This window comes from Lepisma saccharinum, chromosome 14, assembly GCF_977018435.1.
Source record: "Lepisma saccharinum chromosome 14, izLepSacc3.1, whole genome shotgun sequence".
In the NCBI taxonomy this organism is placed as follows: Eukaryota; Metazoa; Arthropoda; class Insecta; order Zygentoma; family Lepismatidae; genus Lepisma; species Lepisma saccharinum.
This window is the reverse complement of record NC_139242.1, coordinates 75,359,528-75,378,062: the sequence shown is the minus strand read 5'-3', so window position 1 is coordinate 75,378,062 and position 18,535 is coordinate 75,359,528. Positions and strand designations below refer to the sequence as shown.

Here is an 18,535-nt window from a genome sequence, read left to right as displayed (position 1 = left end):
GGAAGTATACAGTATGAAGAACATCAGACTGAGCAAACTTCAGGTTACTTTCTTCCTTCTTACATTTGTTACTAGATGAAAAGTGTAGTCAGTCTTTGAACTGTCCACCGTAACCAAATCATTTGCAATTATTGTATATATTAACATCATGGTGGTGTGATTGAGGGGAGAGAATTAATTGAAATTTTTTAAAAAAATTCATTGTTTTTGACCCCGATTCAGAAATTTCAGTATGTCAGGAATCATGATTAACTTTCTGATATTATCTTGTGCATTAAGAAATCATATTGTTAGGTTAAAATTAAAAAGGTTAAAATTAAATTTGTTGTATGAAATAATAATTCTATGTTCCTCTTGAAAAATGAATAATAATAATAATTATTATTATTATTGTTGCAAGTGATACTTATTAAATATTTTGTACAAAGAATTGAATTGTGTCGGTTACCAGAGTTAATTCGGTGTGTCTTTAAGGAGAATAGATGTTTTTGAAAGTTGATTCTCTTTTTTGCTTTCTTTGAAGGCTCACAAAGGAATGATACAAGTTGCAAGGTTTGTGAAGAATAAATTGGATGAGGTTGGAATCCTTGCCAAAGCCTTTGCCATGTATCCAGAATATCACTTTGTTGTATCTGGTAAGGTTATTTTAAATGCTCTCTATGTATAATTTGCATGCTCTACTTCTGAATGACTGTAACCTTAGAACAGTGGCGTGGCGTGGATTTTTAAAAGTGTTACCGGTTATCAGTAGGACATTTAAGGGAGACTTGGGCACCTCCCCACCTCATGCCTCCCCCCCCCCCCCCCAATGTCTTCCAAGTAGTTCATATAATATTAATCTGGTACGTATGCAATTCAATACTAGATTTTGGTAAAGTTATTAATCAGGAAAAAAAATGTTGACATAAGGACTAAAGTGAAATCGCAAACATTGGTTGTTGACACAATAATACGTAATTTGATACTTACAGTAACATTGAAGGCTACTTATAGAGCAGATCAATCCGACTTTGAAAATAGTTATATGATGCTGGGATCCCGGGTTCGAAACCTAGCTTGGGCATGGGCGTTTGTGATGTCTATTCATCAATTTAATCATATCATCACTCATCCCCATCTTCGCAAATTAGCCAAAAGTGGCACAAGTGAAGCAAAATCAATCAAATCAAAAAACTTCTATGATGCTGTCATAAAGAGAAGTTTTTCATTTGAATTTGAATTTTTGGGTGCGTCATGGTCATGGTCCATGTTATCCACATCTGAATTCGACACGTTTTTTTTTTCCACCCGAAAATAGAGTACATGGCCAACAAAAGAGTTTCGACAACTGCACACATCCACATAACCACGGATAGTCGTTATACCACGAAACATTGAAATGTCGGTCATATCCAGCAGACGACTTGGTTTTTAAATCGTTCAAAATAGGCTTTGGCCTCCCTTTCGCCACAATTTCGATTTTTTGTGCAAAATAACGAACCGAAAGATTGCTTCAAAATATCTTATATCGCACGATTACACACACTGTCCAGATAGGATGAACCCGCCACCTCGGAACTCGGAGCAAGCTTCATTAATTAATTGACAATGCCCGAAAACAACATAAAGACGAAAGACACCAGTCACAAAACTCCCACTGCACAGTCCCTCCCACAAACCGTTGTTTACTTTTGTAACACGTGAAGCACCCTCCTTGCCCCCTCCCCTCTCAGCATCGGCCCTTCCCAATATTTCCTTCGGAACCTGCAAGAAGTCCAGTTCTACTAATGTTGCCATCTTAGTTCTTTTGAAACCAGATTTGCCCAAATCGCGAAACTTTTCGTTTCAAATAAGACGTATGTAGAGTAGATGTAGTCTTCATCTGTTTCCTAACTACTCCCACTCCCACGTTTCGCTAAATCCACTGAAATCTCATTTCTGACACCACTACTATTTCGTATATTTTACGTCCTTTGCTACCTTTAAGGCTTTCGCTTTATAGGATAATCGTGACGATGAGGATGCATGGTGAATTATTGAAATAAAATTATTATTTCTTTGTGTATGTAATTATTAATTTTTATAATTATGTAAGTAAGATAATAACAACAAACATTGAAATAACCATTTCTTGCTGAGGATTCGAACCTGAGACACCTGACACTTCAGAGCATGCTAAGATAACAATCGGGAAATTATGCTTGTAAGTATTGTTTTCACCCAAAAACAGTTCTACCACCTCAAAAACATTGCTTCAATGCGAAATTATTGCATTCCTGCGACAACGTATGTCAATCTCAATCAGTATTATCAACAATTATCACAAATTCCTGTAACCTAAATAATATTATGTGTGTGAAATATAGAATTTTAGGTTGACATTTTTAGAAGGACAGTTTACCCCTTGACCATACCCATCCCTCTCCTCTCCTTCTCGCCCATGATGTCGAAGAAGGACAAAGAGGACTTTCATAATCACTGATATTTAGTGTAAATACAAAATATCACTTGGTAGTTTGCTTTTGCCCCAGTGTGATTTGATTTTTTAAAAATTTGATTTGGCGATTTAAGTCCGCTTCATGAACAGTAATGCTAATCGGGACAGTTTAAAGTTGGATCCGAACCACTTGTGCCTCCACCGGGTATCGAACCCGGAATCCCTTGATTATAAGGTGGCGACGCTACCACTGTGCCATCGTTCCCCAGTGTGACTGGACACCTTCAGAGTAAGATAGACCCGATTAGGCGACTTAGCTCTTTTCTTTCAATTGAATATGGCAACACTGGTATGTTTCCGGTAAGGATCACCGGCAACTGCGCCGGCTAAACAGGCATGCCAAAAACCCGCCTCCTCCTCCCGCGGTCAGTCTTTGCCGCAACGCGAAGTCTTCCTTGCGTGGGCTCAGGGCCCTTTCCTCATGTTGCCTGTGGTGGTACCGGATCAGTCCTCTTCTTCGCTTTTGCCGGTGTCAGAAAAAATGTCAGTCTGCAATGTTTACTTTACGACAATATTGCCAGTTTATGTACGTAATAATATTTTAAGATGGGTTCTTCAATTCTTTATATTTTGGTGTTACCTGCGGTAACAGCGGAAGCACATTACATTTCAGCAAATTTTTGAAATGTTAAAAAAAAAAAGGTCTTTACTCAACTGATGTCAATGTTGGGTATGTATAATCAAGGTAAAGTGAATAACTTGGCAATTTTGAAGTTTTAACTATGTTGCATGTGAGTTGAGATCTGAAGCAGTGAAATATTCAGTCAGAAGAAATTGCAGTTGTCATCGAATCATTAAAACATACCAGCAGCAAATCATACAATTTATCTTATAATTTGGCACACACAGGTGATTATGTAGAATTTTAAGTGAAAAATGCAGGCTTGACCAGGACTTGAACCGAGGTCAGTGGCATCACCTGTATGCAGGCCCGTAGCCAGGAATTCTTTGTAGGGGGAGCGAAGTCAATCCTAGAGGGGACAAATTTTTAATATATTGTGTCGCATTGGCAGATATAGCAGGGTACACAGAGGCACGTGCCCCCTCCCCAAAAGAGATACGTAACAGAAAAGGGATGATATCTTGAAACTACAACGAACAAAAAAAACTTCGAGCAACATCAAATAGCAATATTTCGATAATGACCTTTCTAGATTGCCAAGGAATATAAAGTTTAACATAAATAGGTTAATAGGGACTGTATCTACTTGATATTTACAGGTCGATAATATTAATAGACGATTAGAATCTCATTTTCTAAGCAAGAAATAGATACTTGTTGTTCATTTAGTGTAATTTTAACAGCACGTATATTGCAAACTAGTTCTTCCGCTTGTGACGTTAGTTCGACAAAGTAGACTCGCGATTATCTGAGCTAATTGGGACCGAGACTACCTCGGATACGGGAAAATTCGGATAATACGGAGATAATGTGATAATAGGTCGTAAATGACAAAACAACACTTAAAACTGTATAGTAATTATTTGTTACTAGTACAACATAAATGAGAAGATTACTTTTTCAAAAAGTCTTTCATAGTTTTGTGGACTAACAAATTTCCTCTCTTCGACGCTGCGATGTAACGCCAATACTGTAGGGAGAGTAGATGTAACGGACACGTGCAGCATGGACGGTGACTTGACTCCAACTTACTAGTAAACAAACAGGGGGTGCGTTATGAAATGTGATGTTTTCCAACCACTCCCTCGGTTAACCCGGAGTCTCAGTTAATCGTGAGTCTACTGTACTACAACAATGAAAAGTTGTAATAATTTCAGTTGTGTTTCAATAAGTCCCGAACAACGGTAATTTTCTCCTGATGGTACATCCACCATAAATCGAACCCCTTTATTACAAGGTGAAAGTTGCTACGCTAATTGATCACAACATTAAAAAGTTAAGCTGTTTATACAAAATAAGAAGTCTCTGCATGTGGTTGTCACACAATACAGAAATGATCAAACAAATTTTATAAAGATAGGAATTGAAACATTCCTGGTGACATAATTCAATGATATATTCTTTGGTGATTGGTCAAAGTAAATTGGGAGCTTAGGTCCAGTTTTGAGAATGGGTACATCTCTTTGTCACCAGAGAACATCTAAAATTTATAAATATTTAGAATTTTTGAAAAGATATTCATGTGAAAGTGATTTTAATCATATATTTGTGTTTATATTTATTATTTTGAAATGATGAGCACAATTTGCATAATGGCTAAAGCACTTTCAATAATTTCTTTGTTGATTTTTGGAACATTGACTAATTGTAAAGTATGAAAGGCTTGAACTTCGTGTGTGTATTTGTAATGCTGAATTTGATTGATTGATTAATGACTGACTTGCATTTGTTTTCTCTTTCGTAAAAGGACATAGTCTTGGAGCTGGAGTAGCCACCTTGTTGTCGCTGATGCTTCGGCCAACATATCCAAAAATTAGGTGCTTTGCTTACTCACCTCCAGGTATGAAGCTTACAGAATAAGTTTCAGTGTGTTAATTGGTCAAGTTACAAGTTCTGGCAACATGCCATTGGTAGTGTAATACTTTATTTCTGGAACAAGTAAAATTAGAACATGGCACTTACTTTACCAACATGAAAGAGCTTTGTTATGAAATATTTTTAGATTCATTAATATAGAATTTTGTCAAATTCATTTCTATTTAAAGTAGTCCTTTTGCCATCCCACATTTTGACACAGAATTAATCAGTATTCCAGGATTTTGCATAACTCTCAAGAGTACTTAAGACTTAGAAACCATTGAGGCAGTAAATAAAATCCAAGGCCTATTGTGAACTAGCGATTAAAAGTCACTCTGGTGGAGCAACTTTTTTATCACCGGAATGGAACATGAGAGTTGGTATGGGAATGCGTGCACTGGCGACTATTAAATCACAGCGATTAAAAAGTTACCACATGCTCCATTTTCAAGGTGATGGAATTGTTCCTCTTAAAAATGAAACACACGGGTTGGAAAATGTTAGCATGCTCTGGTGATTTTTTATCACCCGCATTGCTGTTGACTGGTTTTCAGGAAAAGGAAATCCCAGTGTATTGGGAAGTTCGCTGTTGTGCTGGGTGAATGTACAGTAGCATTTGATACAAGAAGTTTTGTAATGAAAGTTGAAAAGAGACGTTTGAAAGAATATTTGGATAAGAATGATAAGGAAAATTTGTGATTAGAATTGCATGAGAGCTTCATAGAAAAGTGGCATGAAGGAAGGACAGATTCGATCATATTTAAAAAATGTTAGTATATTTAAAGTTCAAAATACAATATAAGAACTGTGTTACAATTTATACTCTCCTGCAATATGTTTGGCAACAATGAATACTTTTAATAATTTCATGTTTATTTCGATCTCAAGCCAGCCAGAAGTGTCACATAACGATCTGAAACTTTGTGGAAAAATATATAAATATATTATCTATACAGAACAGAAGATTGACATTTTTGTTTATTTCTCATTATACAGAGTTTGAAAACTGAAATTTCTTTCATTGATAGTTTCAGACTTTCCCTCCAGCTCTGACTTGATCTCGATATTCTACTTGCAATTAGTCACAAGTCCTCCTCCGTGACCGTGCGGTCTAACGTGCTGTGCTTTGGACTCTGACCGCAGGACAGCATGGGTTTGAGTCCACATAGGTTCAGTCTCTGGGTTTTTAGCCTGTGTATAGGACCGGTGGCATCGTCAGGAAATTTGGGAGCTACAAGTGAGTAGCATAATCCGGTCTCGGAAATCTCCTATAATGGCTGGGGGTTCAACGTGCTGACCCCACGTCACCCCATTACCAGTTGAAGAACTTCACACCTCTAGGTAGGATTGTGGGAGGGAGACTGGTAGTTGGGAGATAGGCCACGGATTGTATTAATAATTAGTCATACTACACTATTATTTTTTAAAAAAATGCTTCCTCCACAACTACTTCAGTTTGAAATGAATGGCTATAAGGAGCACGGGCATTTAGTAGTAAAGAGCTTGATGTTTCTCAAATCGCCCAACTATTATATTGCTACTGCACACTCGGCAATTGTATGAGCAACTTTTTTTTCTCCATAATTAAAAAAAACACCGAACTTTTTATTCGCTAGTGCATGCTAGGTCTAAATGTAGAGTAATTTATTTTACATTTTATTTCGCAGAATTTTGTGACAAAATATGGTAGGAAAACTAAACTCAACGCCATTCCATTTTTGAACATTCCATTGTGTAATCTCATAATTTGTGTTTCCACTAAAAAAAAAGGTAACAAAAAATTAATGGACAATTGTCCACTGTCATATTTACCATCAATTGTATGTTTTCTTTAGAATGTAAATTACACACTCGCATGTATTATACTAATATTGACTTCAACAGGTGGTCTCCTAAGTCGTGAAGCTGCTATCATCACAGAAGAATTCACGTTTGCTTTGGTGCTTGGAGACGATTTGGTTGCACGACTAGGAGTTGATACTATTGAAAACCTCAGGACACGTGTTCTAACAGTAATACAGAGCTGCCCACAGCCAAAGGTAAGGAACTAAGAATTTTTGTTATATTAAGGTCGCCGAGGATTCTTTCATGTACAATTCCATAGATTTTTGGTAGGTTGGATTAATTTAAGGGAGTTGGAACCCTGACAGAAAACAAGGGTGTACCTGAGAACCCACAGGTGGCAGCACCACCGCTCAAGTGTAGGTTGTGACAGGCCCGATTAGCCGACAGCCGAAAACATAAACAGTTCGAGATAAGAAAGAAGCAAGCCGGACTGGAAATTGAAGAATATGCCGACCCAGCCAGAGACAGGAAACTGCAAAGGATGATGATGATAATGTTCACAATCTACTGTCAATTAAATCATTCTGTATGGTCTTGTAATCAAAGGGTCCTCGGTTCGAAACTGTGTAATCATATTGCCCAGTGTTTCAGATCCAACTTTAAACTGCATGTCCATTTCCAATTAGCCTACTTGAGCATAGAAAGTGAATTTAAAACAAAGTTTGACCAACTCAAAGGATCAAATCATCCTATATAAATTAATTCTGCACATGATAAAATAAAATGTACTGTAGGTACTGTACTGTATTGACCACATGGGCCTTGAAATTTTATTGGCTATTCTGTTGTAAGAAGGTAATTATAATAAGCTTTGAAGCAAAGTAATTATTTGCCAGTTTGTAATATATTCCTATGTTTTTATTTTATAATTTCTTTTGCAGTATCGTATTCTTGTTACTGGGTGTGGATATGCTTTCTTCGGAGTTCCATCCAAGGATCTGGAGTCAGCTTGTACAACGGCAAACCCTTCACCAGCTGCAGAACGTCCACTGATGATTGGGACACCTTCGTCCTATGTAAGTACGTCAAGTTTTCAGGGATAGATGTAAAGTAGTTTAAAGTCACCGTGAATGCAATGCAAGGGTCAAAATAAAATTTTCATACTAGTACTCAACAGCAGCCTGCGTAATAAGAACCTCAGATATAATATTTGGTCTACCTAGGTATATAATAAGCAAGGAACGGATTTATATGTAGTAAAAATGTGCTAAATATGTAAATACACATTTAGTTATTTTCACCAAAATATGGATTTAAAATTGTAAAAACTACCTTTTTAATAATATAGGACACTTTGTACGTAACTGTTGAGTTTTAAAACAGTTGATTGCACTTCTCTCGGCATTGTAATTATTATCGTGACTGTCTTGAAGAGAAACCAGAAGTGAATCCTATACGTGTGCCACAAAATCGTTGCTTCTGGCGCTGCTGTCGGGAGCTCAACTAGTAGTGAGGGTGGGGTTAATGGGCTGCTAGACTTGATACTCTCTTCCAATGTTACCAAAAGAACATTCGTAACAACCAGGAGCCAATGCTTGAGCCCTCATTCTCTATTGTTGACAACAATTGTAAATAAACAGGAATTTCAAGTGTTTTATAGCAAATGCAAACATTTGGAAGGTGTAAAATTGCAGGAAAAAAATTATTGTTCGAATGACAGAAAACTTGTAATTAACAATTGGAGGGTATAAAAAAAGTTGTAAACTTTTGTTTGTTTAATGTCGCTTCGGACTTTGTCAGTTGATCGTAAGAAATTTACCCAACTCTTTCGGTCACACAGGAACATGTAGTTACTGTGCAAATATGGAGTATATGATGAGGAGTGTTCTGAAATATGGAAAAACTATGTAAAAATAACTAAAATATGAGCCAAAACCTAATACTGTATATGTATGGAAAATAAAAACTGAATTTTTTGATTCTACATGCCATGATGCACAAGGTAATACAAAATATAACTGATTTTAGCTTCATGCATGAATATATATTTACATATAAATCCGTTCCCTGATGACAAGCCTGTTTCATTCACTTAATCCGATAGGTCAAGTATCACCATCTGCTTGATTTAACATGGATTCACCTATTTCTGATATGTGCTCATCCATGTTAATTTTGCTTATGTATGCAGTGGAACCTTGCAATTACACTTCCTAAATGCACACAGATAAATATAATTTGCCATTGGAGGACTCCTATGTTGGAGGACACCTATGTATTTAATACCTGGTATCTAACCATGACTTGATGAATATAATGCTTGTTGCAGCTGCACATGTCTAATGTATTTGATCATGTTCTGTCTTGTAGGAAAGTTTTGTACTAGAAAAGAATGTTGCAGCTAGAAGATACTCATCTGTGCGTCTCTATCCTCCTGGAAAGATCCTCCATGTTGACAGAAGAAAAGATGAATTGTCAAGGTAAATTTTCTCAATTTTTAACACAAGTAGCACTCACACGCAAACCATGCAGCACTCTTAGTACTATGTTTGTGAACAGATCCCAATACTCTTACCAGTAAGCGGATGACCTTACTACCACATAGTTCAACATTGACTGCATTTTTGCAACGACCAACATATACTTATTCTCCTTCCAACTTATCAATACATTTCCCTGAGATAGAATCGGAAGCTGTTTTAAGACTTCGCTGGACCTTTGGCTGATGCCAGCGAAGTCGTTTTCAAAAATTCCTCTTCTTTCGAAAAAAAAACACTTTGATTTTCCAAAATCTGAAACATTACATCTGCTTAGAATTCGTTCTAGAGCATTCACGTGAATTTTTGTGTTGTTTCCTTTTGCTGTTGTCCCGGTATTAACAATAGTTTCGTCATTACATAAGTCTATTAAAATATTGCAAATAACTAAACAACAATTAAAACAAACCACATGAAAATTAAGTAAAATGCTCTAGATTGAATTCTAAGTAATATTATTTTCCTGTAGTTTATGGTTATTACAAGCATAAGAAAACAGATTTTCGTTGCGATGTTTCAGGAGGACACACGCTCCCTTCATCAGACATTTATTTTCATTTTGACTAAAGATACAGTTGAATGGCTTATTGCAGAAAGGGACTTGAGTCACTTTTGCACAATTCTGAGAAAAACAATGAAAAATCGTATAATATTAATAGTGTAAGAAAGAAATGTGCCGTTGTTGGCTCAAATATTCAACATAATGAATAGTTAATTTTGCAACCCTCAATGCACCCCCTGCAGTATGCTGCTAGACACAGTGGAGATGAAAAAATTAACTCCGATACCTCAAAAATGTGACTCAGGTCCCTTTCTGCAATAAGCCATTCAGTTATAACAATGGTTAGCTCTTTTTCTCCTGAAACGTCACAAAGAAAAACTGTTTTCTTACGCTTGTAATAACCGTAAACTACAGGAAAATAATTCTACAATGCATGCAATGCGTACATACAAGAAACACTAGAATTCTAAGTACTTGTAATTTTTTAGGATTTGGAATATCGTACTTGTTATTTGAAAGGGGAGGAATTTTTGTAAATGGTTTTGCTGGCATCAGCCAAGGTTTCAAGTTTTAATTTTGTTTTTGATGTATCTTCTGTTTTACCAAGATAAGTTGAACAAGAAAATAAACAAGGATTAAATTCAACTATATTTTGTCAGTATACCAGTCCCTCACTTATGAATATTTATGAATTCATTAAATGTATTGCAAGACATTTTCATATTATTATCTATACGTAATTTGATAGCACATGTTTCAATGTTGAACCGATTAGTGACCTCACATTACAGGTTGAGGAGAGGCAAGAAATATGAAGCCAGGTGGACACCTGTTGAATTCTTCGATGAAATCCTCGTGTCTCCGAGGATGATGACAGATCACTTCCCAGACCACCTTTATGGAGCTCTGGCATCTCTCCTGGAGGAAGAGGATGAAGAAATCGTGGTCGATGCAAGCATGTCGTAGGGTGAGCCACATACGTTGCATTTAAGTTTAACGATCTGGAAGCTGAAAATATTTTTTTACAATTTGTACAAAGGTGACTGATAGTGAATAATCAAACCACCTTCTCTATCAGATTGTGCTAGAAGTGAACTTGTTCATAAAATCACATTTCTATGTAATATTTATTTGTATAGTGTGGTTGTTACCATCTTGTTCATTTCTATGATTTTTCATCCTTATCGCTGATGAATTAAGTTATTATAATGGGTGTACCAGTATTAGGACTATCCACACTCCTTGCAGCTGTTCGGACAGCTTGGGAAGCTGTACGTGGGGTGATTCCTAATTTTCATCTTTCATTCCATGCAAGTCTTCCATTGAGGTCCATTGACTTCTCTGCTGGGTGAACGGTTTGCCTCCGCCCCTTGTAATCAGCGGTTGAGGGATGTAATTGCAAGTGCAACAACTGATAACCTTGCTCATGTTTAACACGTTAACACTGAAGTTGCAAAACTTAAACATCAGTATAGAAGAACTGTACATCATGTACTGCCATGTATAACCTCATAATTGTAGTAAACTGGTTTCTTACATAAGTGAACTAACTGTGTACAATATACATCAAGAAACTTCATGCAAGTACCAATCAGCAGCTAGACTTCCTTTACTCTTTCATCATTTTTCATTCAATCTGCATCATTTTTCATTTGAGTCCATGGATCAGAGCACTCGATCTACACAATTTCAAGTCACTAGTCTGATTTCGCTTCGAGCCAATAATAAGACAAACATTGTCAAGAAATTTAAGGAGCACACCTGCTAGAATTAATGGCTGTGTTCAGTCGGACAAAATATCCTTGAGCCGATCTCCGTGAGCACTTTCTGACCCCCCCCCCCCCCCCATTTAATTTATGTAGAGGGACAGAAATTATATATATATATACATACTTAAAAGTTGTTATGCCAACCTTGCCTCCAAAAAAAATATAATTTGTCGCCTCTGCTCAGCATCATGAGAAGAACAATGGACAGCTACAATAATGCAAGAAAGTTACCAACTCTGGTGTATAAATTCTACAAAACAGCCCCCAAAGGAAACAGTTGTTTCAAAAGAAAAGCTTGTTGTTTGACAAAGTTTGTTTTGCTACAAAGTATTACATATCATGGCTAGAACAAAATTTGTACCATCAAGAGATGAAAATACTCAAGTGTCATTCATCAGACTCATACTTATTTACTTCATGCTCCATTTTTACATATACATGTACAAATACGTCAAACCATCCACTCTGCATGCAAAATTTCAAGACCAGAATTCTAGGATATCACGTTTTTTTTGTACCGGTGACAGAGAAAGCTGATCCTTGTTAAATTGCTTTATTCAGATTTTTACCATTGACAATATGCCACTGTTCACAATTAAAGTTGTACTAAACGTTAACAGAATTGGTTGAATTATTGTTGTCATGTACTTATTTTGTCATATTTTAATAACTGTCCTCTAATTTACATACAGTGGAACCCCGATTTTACATTACTGGATTTTACATTTTCCTGCGTTATACATTTAGTTTTGATGGTCCCAATATGGAGAATGACATAAAATTTACATTTTCCCACATTTTAATTTTTTTCACCTTGGTCCCCTGAAAAACGTAAAATCGAGGTTCCACTGTATTGCACTGTTGTTCAGTCTGTTATTGTTCTGTTTTTGTTACAGAAATAGTTATGTGCTGTTGGGATTTGGCAGTCATATTCTGCTTATTTTTTATTGAGTCCTTATAAGGAACACTTCTGAAATATTTTTTTCAGAATGTAAACATATGTAAGGAATACTCAGTGGTCGGAAGTAATGTGCTACTGTAGCTAGCTACAAAATTTGTAGCTGTAGCAGTAGTGGCGCTACATATTAAAAATTGTAGCTGTAGCGAAGCTACAAAATTCCTACAGTTGTAGCGAAAATTTCGCTACAGGTACATTTCTTCCATACGTTTTGAGGTAAATTTTCTATGTGGCAACAGTGTCATAAAAAATCGACAATAACGCTTCCTTGTGTAGGAGGTTTAAAAAGACCACGTTTATTACAAGATAATGTCAATATGGATGATCTAGATGATAAATGTCCTGATATCGCAGATTATAGATATCCACGTAATTTATTTCATTGGTATATGAATAATTTTGATATTCAGATAACCAAATGACATACATCAATATAATCCGGCCAAATGCTATTTATCTTCAAGATAAATATATTGATGTAATAATATAATTAAAAATATGTTTATTGAAAAATATGTCAAATTTGAGTAACACCCTAATTGTAATACTCCGATATCAAATTTGTACAAATTTGCCACTTATATATGCTCATATCATTCTCGAACTCTGTAGTAAAAATAGTTACTGCAGAAACACTGCTATAAAAATGATGGAATGATTGGTATCATGATAATAAATAACAGAATCTATTTTCTAGTAAGTACAACTGCTAGCGGCTTCTTTTGAATACCCTTATTCTTTTCAAGTGAAAAAGTAGCGAACAGAAGTAGCGTAGCAAGCTACTTTTCAGTAAATGTAGTTGTAGCTGTAGCGAAGCTACATTTTTGGAAGAGTAGTGGCAGCTGTAGCGAAGCTACTTTTAAAATGTGGCATTCTGATCACTGGGAATACTTATTTTCAGATCACATACTTGGCTTTATCACAGCATTATTTATTGAAAAGGGCATCTTTCTGGTATGAATATTAATTGCTAAGCGAACTTGTACATAGATATATCTTTTTATACTTGTATTTCCTATAAGCTCATTGAGTCAAGTGTTAAAGATGTCTTAACTAACTACACAGTAGGATCTTGTTGCTGTGTTAATACGTTTTGAGTAAGTTTTCTCAGGTGTTTCCATTCCGTTCCATTTCTGAAATGCCATGAAGAAAGCAGCATTGGGAATAAAAAGGATTTTAGGAAATGAATAATTCTAAAGAGGTGTTTTTCTTCAGTGTACACTTGCCACATTTTCAGGGTAGAAACTTGGAATGTCAGTACTCTGCAGCTGTGATAGTTGAGCAAAAAATGTACTCTTAATTTACTAGTGTGGTATGTTCTGTCCAAGTAAGGAGTGTGCAAGATCCTGAAAAGTCAGTACCAGTCGGAAAAGAAATTTCCATCCTGATGGAAATGATTTCCCGACTTTTTGGGATCCTGAACAGTCAGGAAATTCTAAATGATTGGTTTTAAGTGGCAAATTCTCCATGTTTTCTGCACTATAAATGTCTGAAATTTCTTGAAGTTAGTAGTTTTTATTCCAGAAATGCAAATACAATCATTTGAAGGGGAAATAATGTGTAGAATTCAAAATGTTCAGTGTTGGGAAATTTCAAACATTTCCCATCCCAATCTGGGCCTTATCAAATCTTGCACACCTCATGTCCAAGTACAAAAATAATAATTTTGTGTGCTATGACCATTCATGGACAGAAATGCCCACACATTCATATGTGGTTACCTACTTCCATTTTGTCAAATGTGATATTACACAAATTCTGAATGTTAGTTTTATATCCTTAGATTTGACCTCATAAAAGCATATACTCGTTAATTTTCGTATTAATATTTTAGCATAGTTGATATTTACATTGCCATGACAAAGAATTGTGTGTCGAGTACATTCACCAAAATCCACAGGTGCTTTGGTCATATATTCGTGTACTTTTGTGTTTGTATGTATGGGTTTGTGTATTGGTGCCATCAGATTAATAGTGTATATTACTTCAATTGTGTTGCACTTCTGTGAAGTTTTAACGTTGTATTAAAATCTCTGTATATATGTGAAGTACAAAATGTGCTATGAAATGGTTTTGTTATTATGATATGTACAGTATATGTTATGTATAAAGCATCAACCGCGACTGATCTTAAACCCTGTTAAAGGCAATATTATTGTTTAAACTGTAAATTGTATATAACTAAATAGTTTTATGAATTTGGTTAACTCTGGGAGCTAATAGTTTATGTACTCAGGTTACATAGAAAATAGTTTGAATAATACATCAGACTGTACACATGCTCATACGTTTCAGAAGCTATAAGTTTGAAAATGTGTAGATATTACCATACTATATTACTATAGTATGTATAGGCAAGTGCTTAAGAGTGTTATTAAAATGTGTGATAGTTGTAACATTTCATCCATCCATTTATCCATCCATGTAATGTTTTAGCACATTTATATGTGAAAGTCACTCAATAACTATTAATTCTATAAGGTTTATGTGAATGCATGATGATGCATGGTGATTTATGTTATGGAAGTTGCTCAATAATAGAGCAAGGTAGTAAATTTTTCTGTCCATGGATAATTTTGATGTTGCTGAAACGGAAGCAAATGAGAAATATGTTGAAGGTATGTCAATTTACATGTGCGATTTACTTGGGACTGAACATTTATACTTAACACATGATTGAAAAGTTACACATGAATAGCACCCTGCCATGAAGGCACATTTAGGGGATGTGGTGGTACCCCCTCCTTTCTGGGGTTGCCCTGAGGTACCCATTGATTTGAGGGTGGGTGGGCCCCGGAGTCACTTTATGTGGGGACAAGCCAGGAAAAATTCCAACCTTCCACACCAGAATCTAACCCGGGTCTCCTGCATGGCAGTCAGACGTTCTACCAACTAGACCATTGCGGCTATGAATAATACTAATACCATACCATAATACCGAATATACCCATGACAAAGAGGAATGTCTCGTAGAAGATGCTCGAAGTGCCCACCCCCAATCATTCATACATATTCACCATATTGGCAAATATGCGAACCTTGGGATATACGTAATTCTGTCCAGGAAAAAGCTGCGAATTTCTGCCACACACTTATTAAGTTCTGTGAAAAATTGCACCATCTGTTGTAAGTAAACTTCTAACGTGCAAAATTGCACCATCTGTTGTAACTAAACTTCTAGCATGCAAAATTGCACCATCTTGTAAGTAAACTTCTATCATGCAAAATTGCACCATCTGTTGTAAGTAAACTTCTAGCGTGCAAAATTGCACCATCTGTTGTAAGTATACTTCTATCATGCAAAATTGCACCATCTGTTTGTATGAAAACTTCTAGCATGCAAAATTGCACCATCTGTTGTAAGTAAACTTCTAGCATGCAAACTTGCACCATCTGTTGTAAGTAAACTTCTAGCGTGCAAAATTGCACCATCTGTTGTAAGTATACTTCTATCATGCAAAATTGCACCATCTGTTTGTATGAAAACTTCTAGCGTGCAAACTTGCACCATCTGTTGTAAGTAAACTTCTAGCGTGCAAAATTGCACCATCTGTTGTAAGTAAACTTCTAGCATGCAAAATTACACCATCTGTTGTAAATAAACTTCTACAAGATCCTGATCACCAACTGGGTTAACGTTTTCAAGTATTGATAAGTTTCACCATGTCTTTAACAAAGATTGGTCCAATCACCATCTTTCTTACATCTACTCACTTACATTGTCTGACAAGAGACACTACTCCCCACCAATGTCTAGACAGATGATGTGGTGTATCAATGAGGCAGGGAGACAGACAGTAATGCATGTCTACAGCTTCACCCTTAAATAACAAAAAGTTCCATTCATTTCTCACGCTCATCTTACAAAGGTAAGGTAAAAGTTCCCTGTGCATATAGCACGGTGCCATGAAGGCACATGTGGGGGTAGGGTCCCACACATTCTCGATCTTGGCCACTTCGGAGATGATGTGATCAGCACCATGGTCTGGCCATCGTTACTCCCCAGGGTTGTCCCCCAGGTTCCCCATTAATTTGAGACTGGGTGAGCTGCAGGGACAAGGCTGGAAAAATTCCGACCTTGGATCACTCTCTCCGGGTCTCCCGCATGGCAGTTAGATGCTCTACCGACTAAACCACCTCACATAATAAGTGTTCTGTTTTGAGTGGAGCACTCTGTATATTGAACTCTCAGGACAACATAACTTTTATCCACTTGTTTTATTTTCATCAGTGATCGAAATAGAGGGGAGCATAAGGGTATGCTATTTCCCAGTTAAGAAAATTTTCACAAAGAACCCCGTAACTAGATTTTTGCATATGTAGCTTCCCCCTCATATCTCAAAACTTGACCAAGCATTCCTCTAGCTAGGGATTTTCATTTTGAGCACTGATTATCATTTCATTTTTTTTAAAATTGAGGCCCCTAACGTTTGTTTAATGTACATGGAATGAAATTGAACAAAGCACTGTCTTAAAGTGTATTTATAACTTTATATTTACTCAAAATGTTGCAGGGTGCCCTGTATTTTCATGTATTTTTTTAAGAAAATTAAGTTTCCTTACTTGACATTGTAATAATGCTCAACAAATGAAATGATAAGTTAAATACAAAACCTACTTAACAAAATCAACATTTACATAGATGAAAACTATTTAATAGTTACGAAATATGTCATGAACTTGTCCAACTCAAATCAAAATATTTCAGTTAATATATAGTAAAATCAAAGTAAACATTATGAATGTTACTTGTTCATAATGGAAGTAAGAAAATAGTTGCTCAGTCTGCAAATGCAGAAAGTATGAATATGTACTGTGCCATATTTGAGGAAATAATATATTTTTAATACTTGCCATTAGGTAAAGAATGCTGTACATATATTAATTGATCATTGTTGGCCAATGTGATAAATACTGCCACATTAAAAAGTTTTAGTATTTGAGAATAAATTTTAATATTCACTTCTATACATGTACAACAGCAACTGGATTTTACTTGGGAAAAACTGGCATATCATGAATAACATTGGTCAATATTTAACAACTTGGTTATCTTAGTGTCTGAAAGAAAGTGAATTTCCTGCTCAAGTAATTTGCAAAATTTATGTACTGTACTTTCACTTCTAATATCTAAATTCAGAATGTATATTTTCGCTAAAAATAAAACTGGCTTATTTCATGTATTTTTATTGAGGCCGAGACTACTTAATTGGTTCTTAGTTGTTCCAAAATTTCACCAATCTGGCATTTTTAGAAACATTTTTTGTGACAAGATTCAGAATTGTGATGATTTAGTTCTTTGAGAGTTGTCATTCGTTTCCCTTTACTTCTGCAACTTCTACAACATGTGCGAGTGAATGTGTTTTGCAATTAAAAGTAATGGTATATTCTAATCAGGTATGTGTAATTTCAAAATGTCATTTACACATATATACATGTAAAGAATCATTTTGTGAAAGATCCTCGTTACCACTTTCGTTGCAACAATGCACAAATCATTCGGTGATGTTCATATGTTTATTATTGGAAGTGGTTGTTGGCATCATGTTATTTATGGTTAAAATAAATAATAAAATTGTTGACCTACTGCGTTGACGATTTTTGTATGATTTTCTTGTCTAGTCAGTGTTTAGTGTATTGGTTTGAAAACTGGAACCACGATTGTTTCCATTTGTATCACTGTTTTTTATCTGTACATATTTACTGAAGAAATATACTCATTGAAAGTACTTCAATATTGGTTTAATTTTTTTAATGAATTTTGATTTGTTCAAATAACAACCTTAAAAGTCCAATAAAAATTGTAGGACAGGCTGTATACAGTTCAAAGTATCAACTGTTATTTACAAAATGACCTCAAGGCTGCAACACTAATCAAGTGAGCTTCAAAATGCCATTTTTGTCATTTTAAAGATGGCACCTCCTATACGCACTTGCACCATTGAAGCAAGGAGTGGTTTCTTGCCCTGTGTCAGCCTAAAACTTACAGAAATTTCTCGGAAAATGAAAATTCAATATCTCTAGACCTC

At 35.7% G+C, this 18,535-nt stretch overlaps 1 protein-coding gene across 2 annotated transcripts in view; it reads left to right on the top strand.

Annotated features, from left to right (window-relative positions):
- LOC145999035 (diacylglycerol lipase-beta-like) overlaps positions 1-18,220 on the top strand; it is an 80,840-nt gene extending 62,620 nt beyond the window's left edge. For both annotated transcript variants that reach the window (XM_083135953.1, XM_083135952.1), the window contains exons 10-15: positions 524-635; positions 4,846-4,938; positions 6,840-6,994; positions 7,682-7,816; positions 9,111-9,220; positions 10,571-18,220. In XM_083135953.1, coding sequence (XP_082992079.1) covers positions 524-635; positions 4,846-4,938; positions 6,840-6,994; positions 7,682-7,816; positions 9,111-9,220; positions 10,571-10,745 — 780 coding nt within the window. In that variant the 3' untranslated portion in view covers positions 10,746-18,220. The remainder of the gene's footprint in view (positions 1-523; positions 636-4,845; positions 4,939-6,839; positions 6,995-7,681; positions 7,817-9,110; positions 9,221-10,570) is intronic.
- Positions 18,221-18,535: the final 315 nt, after the last annotated feature.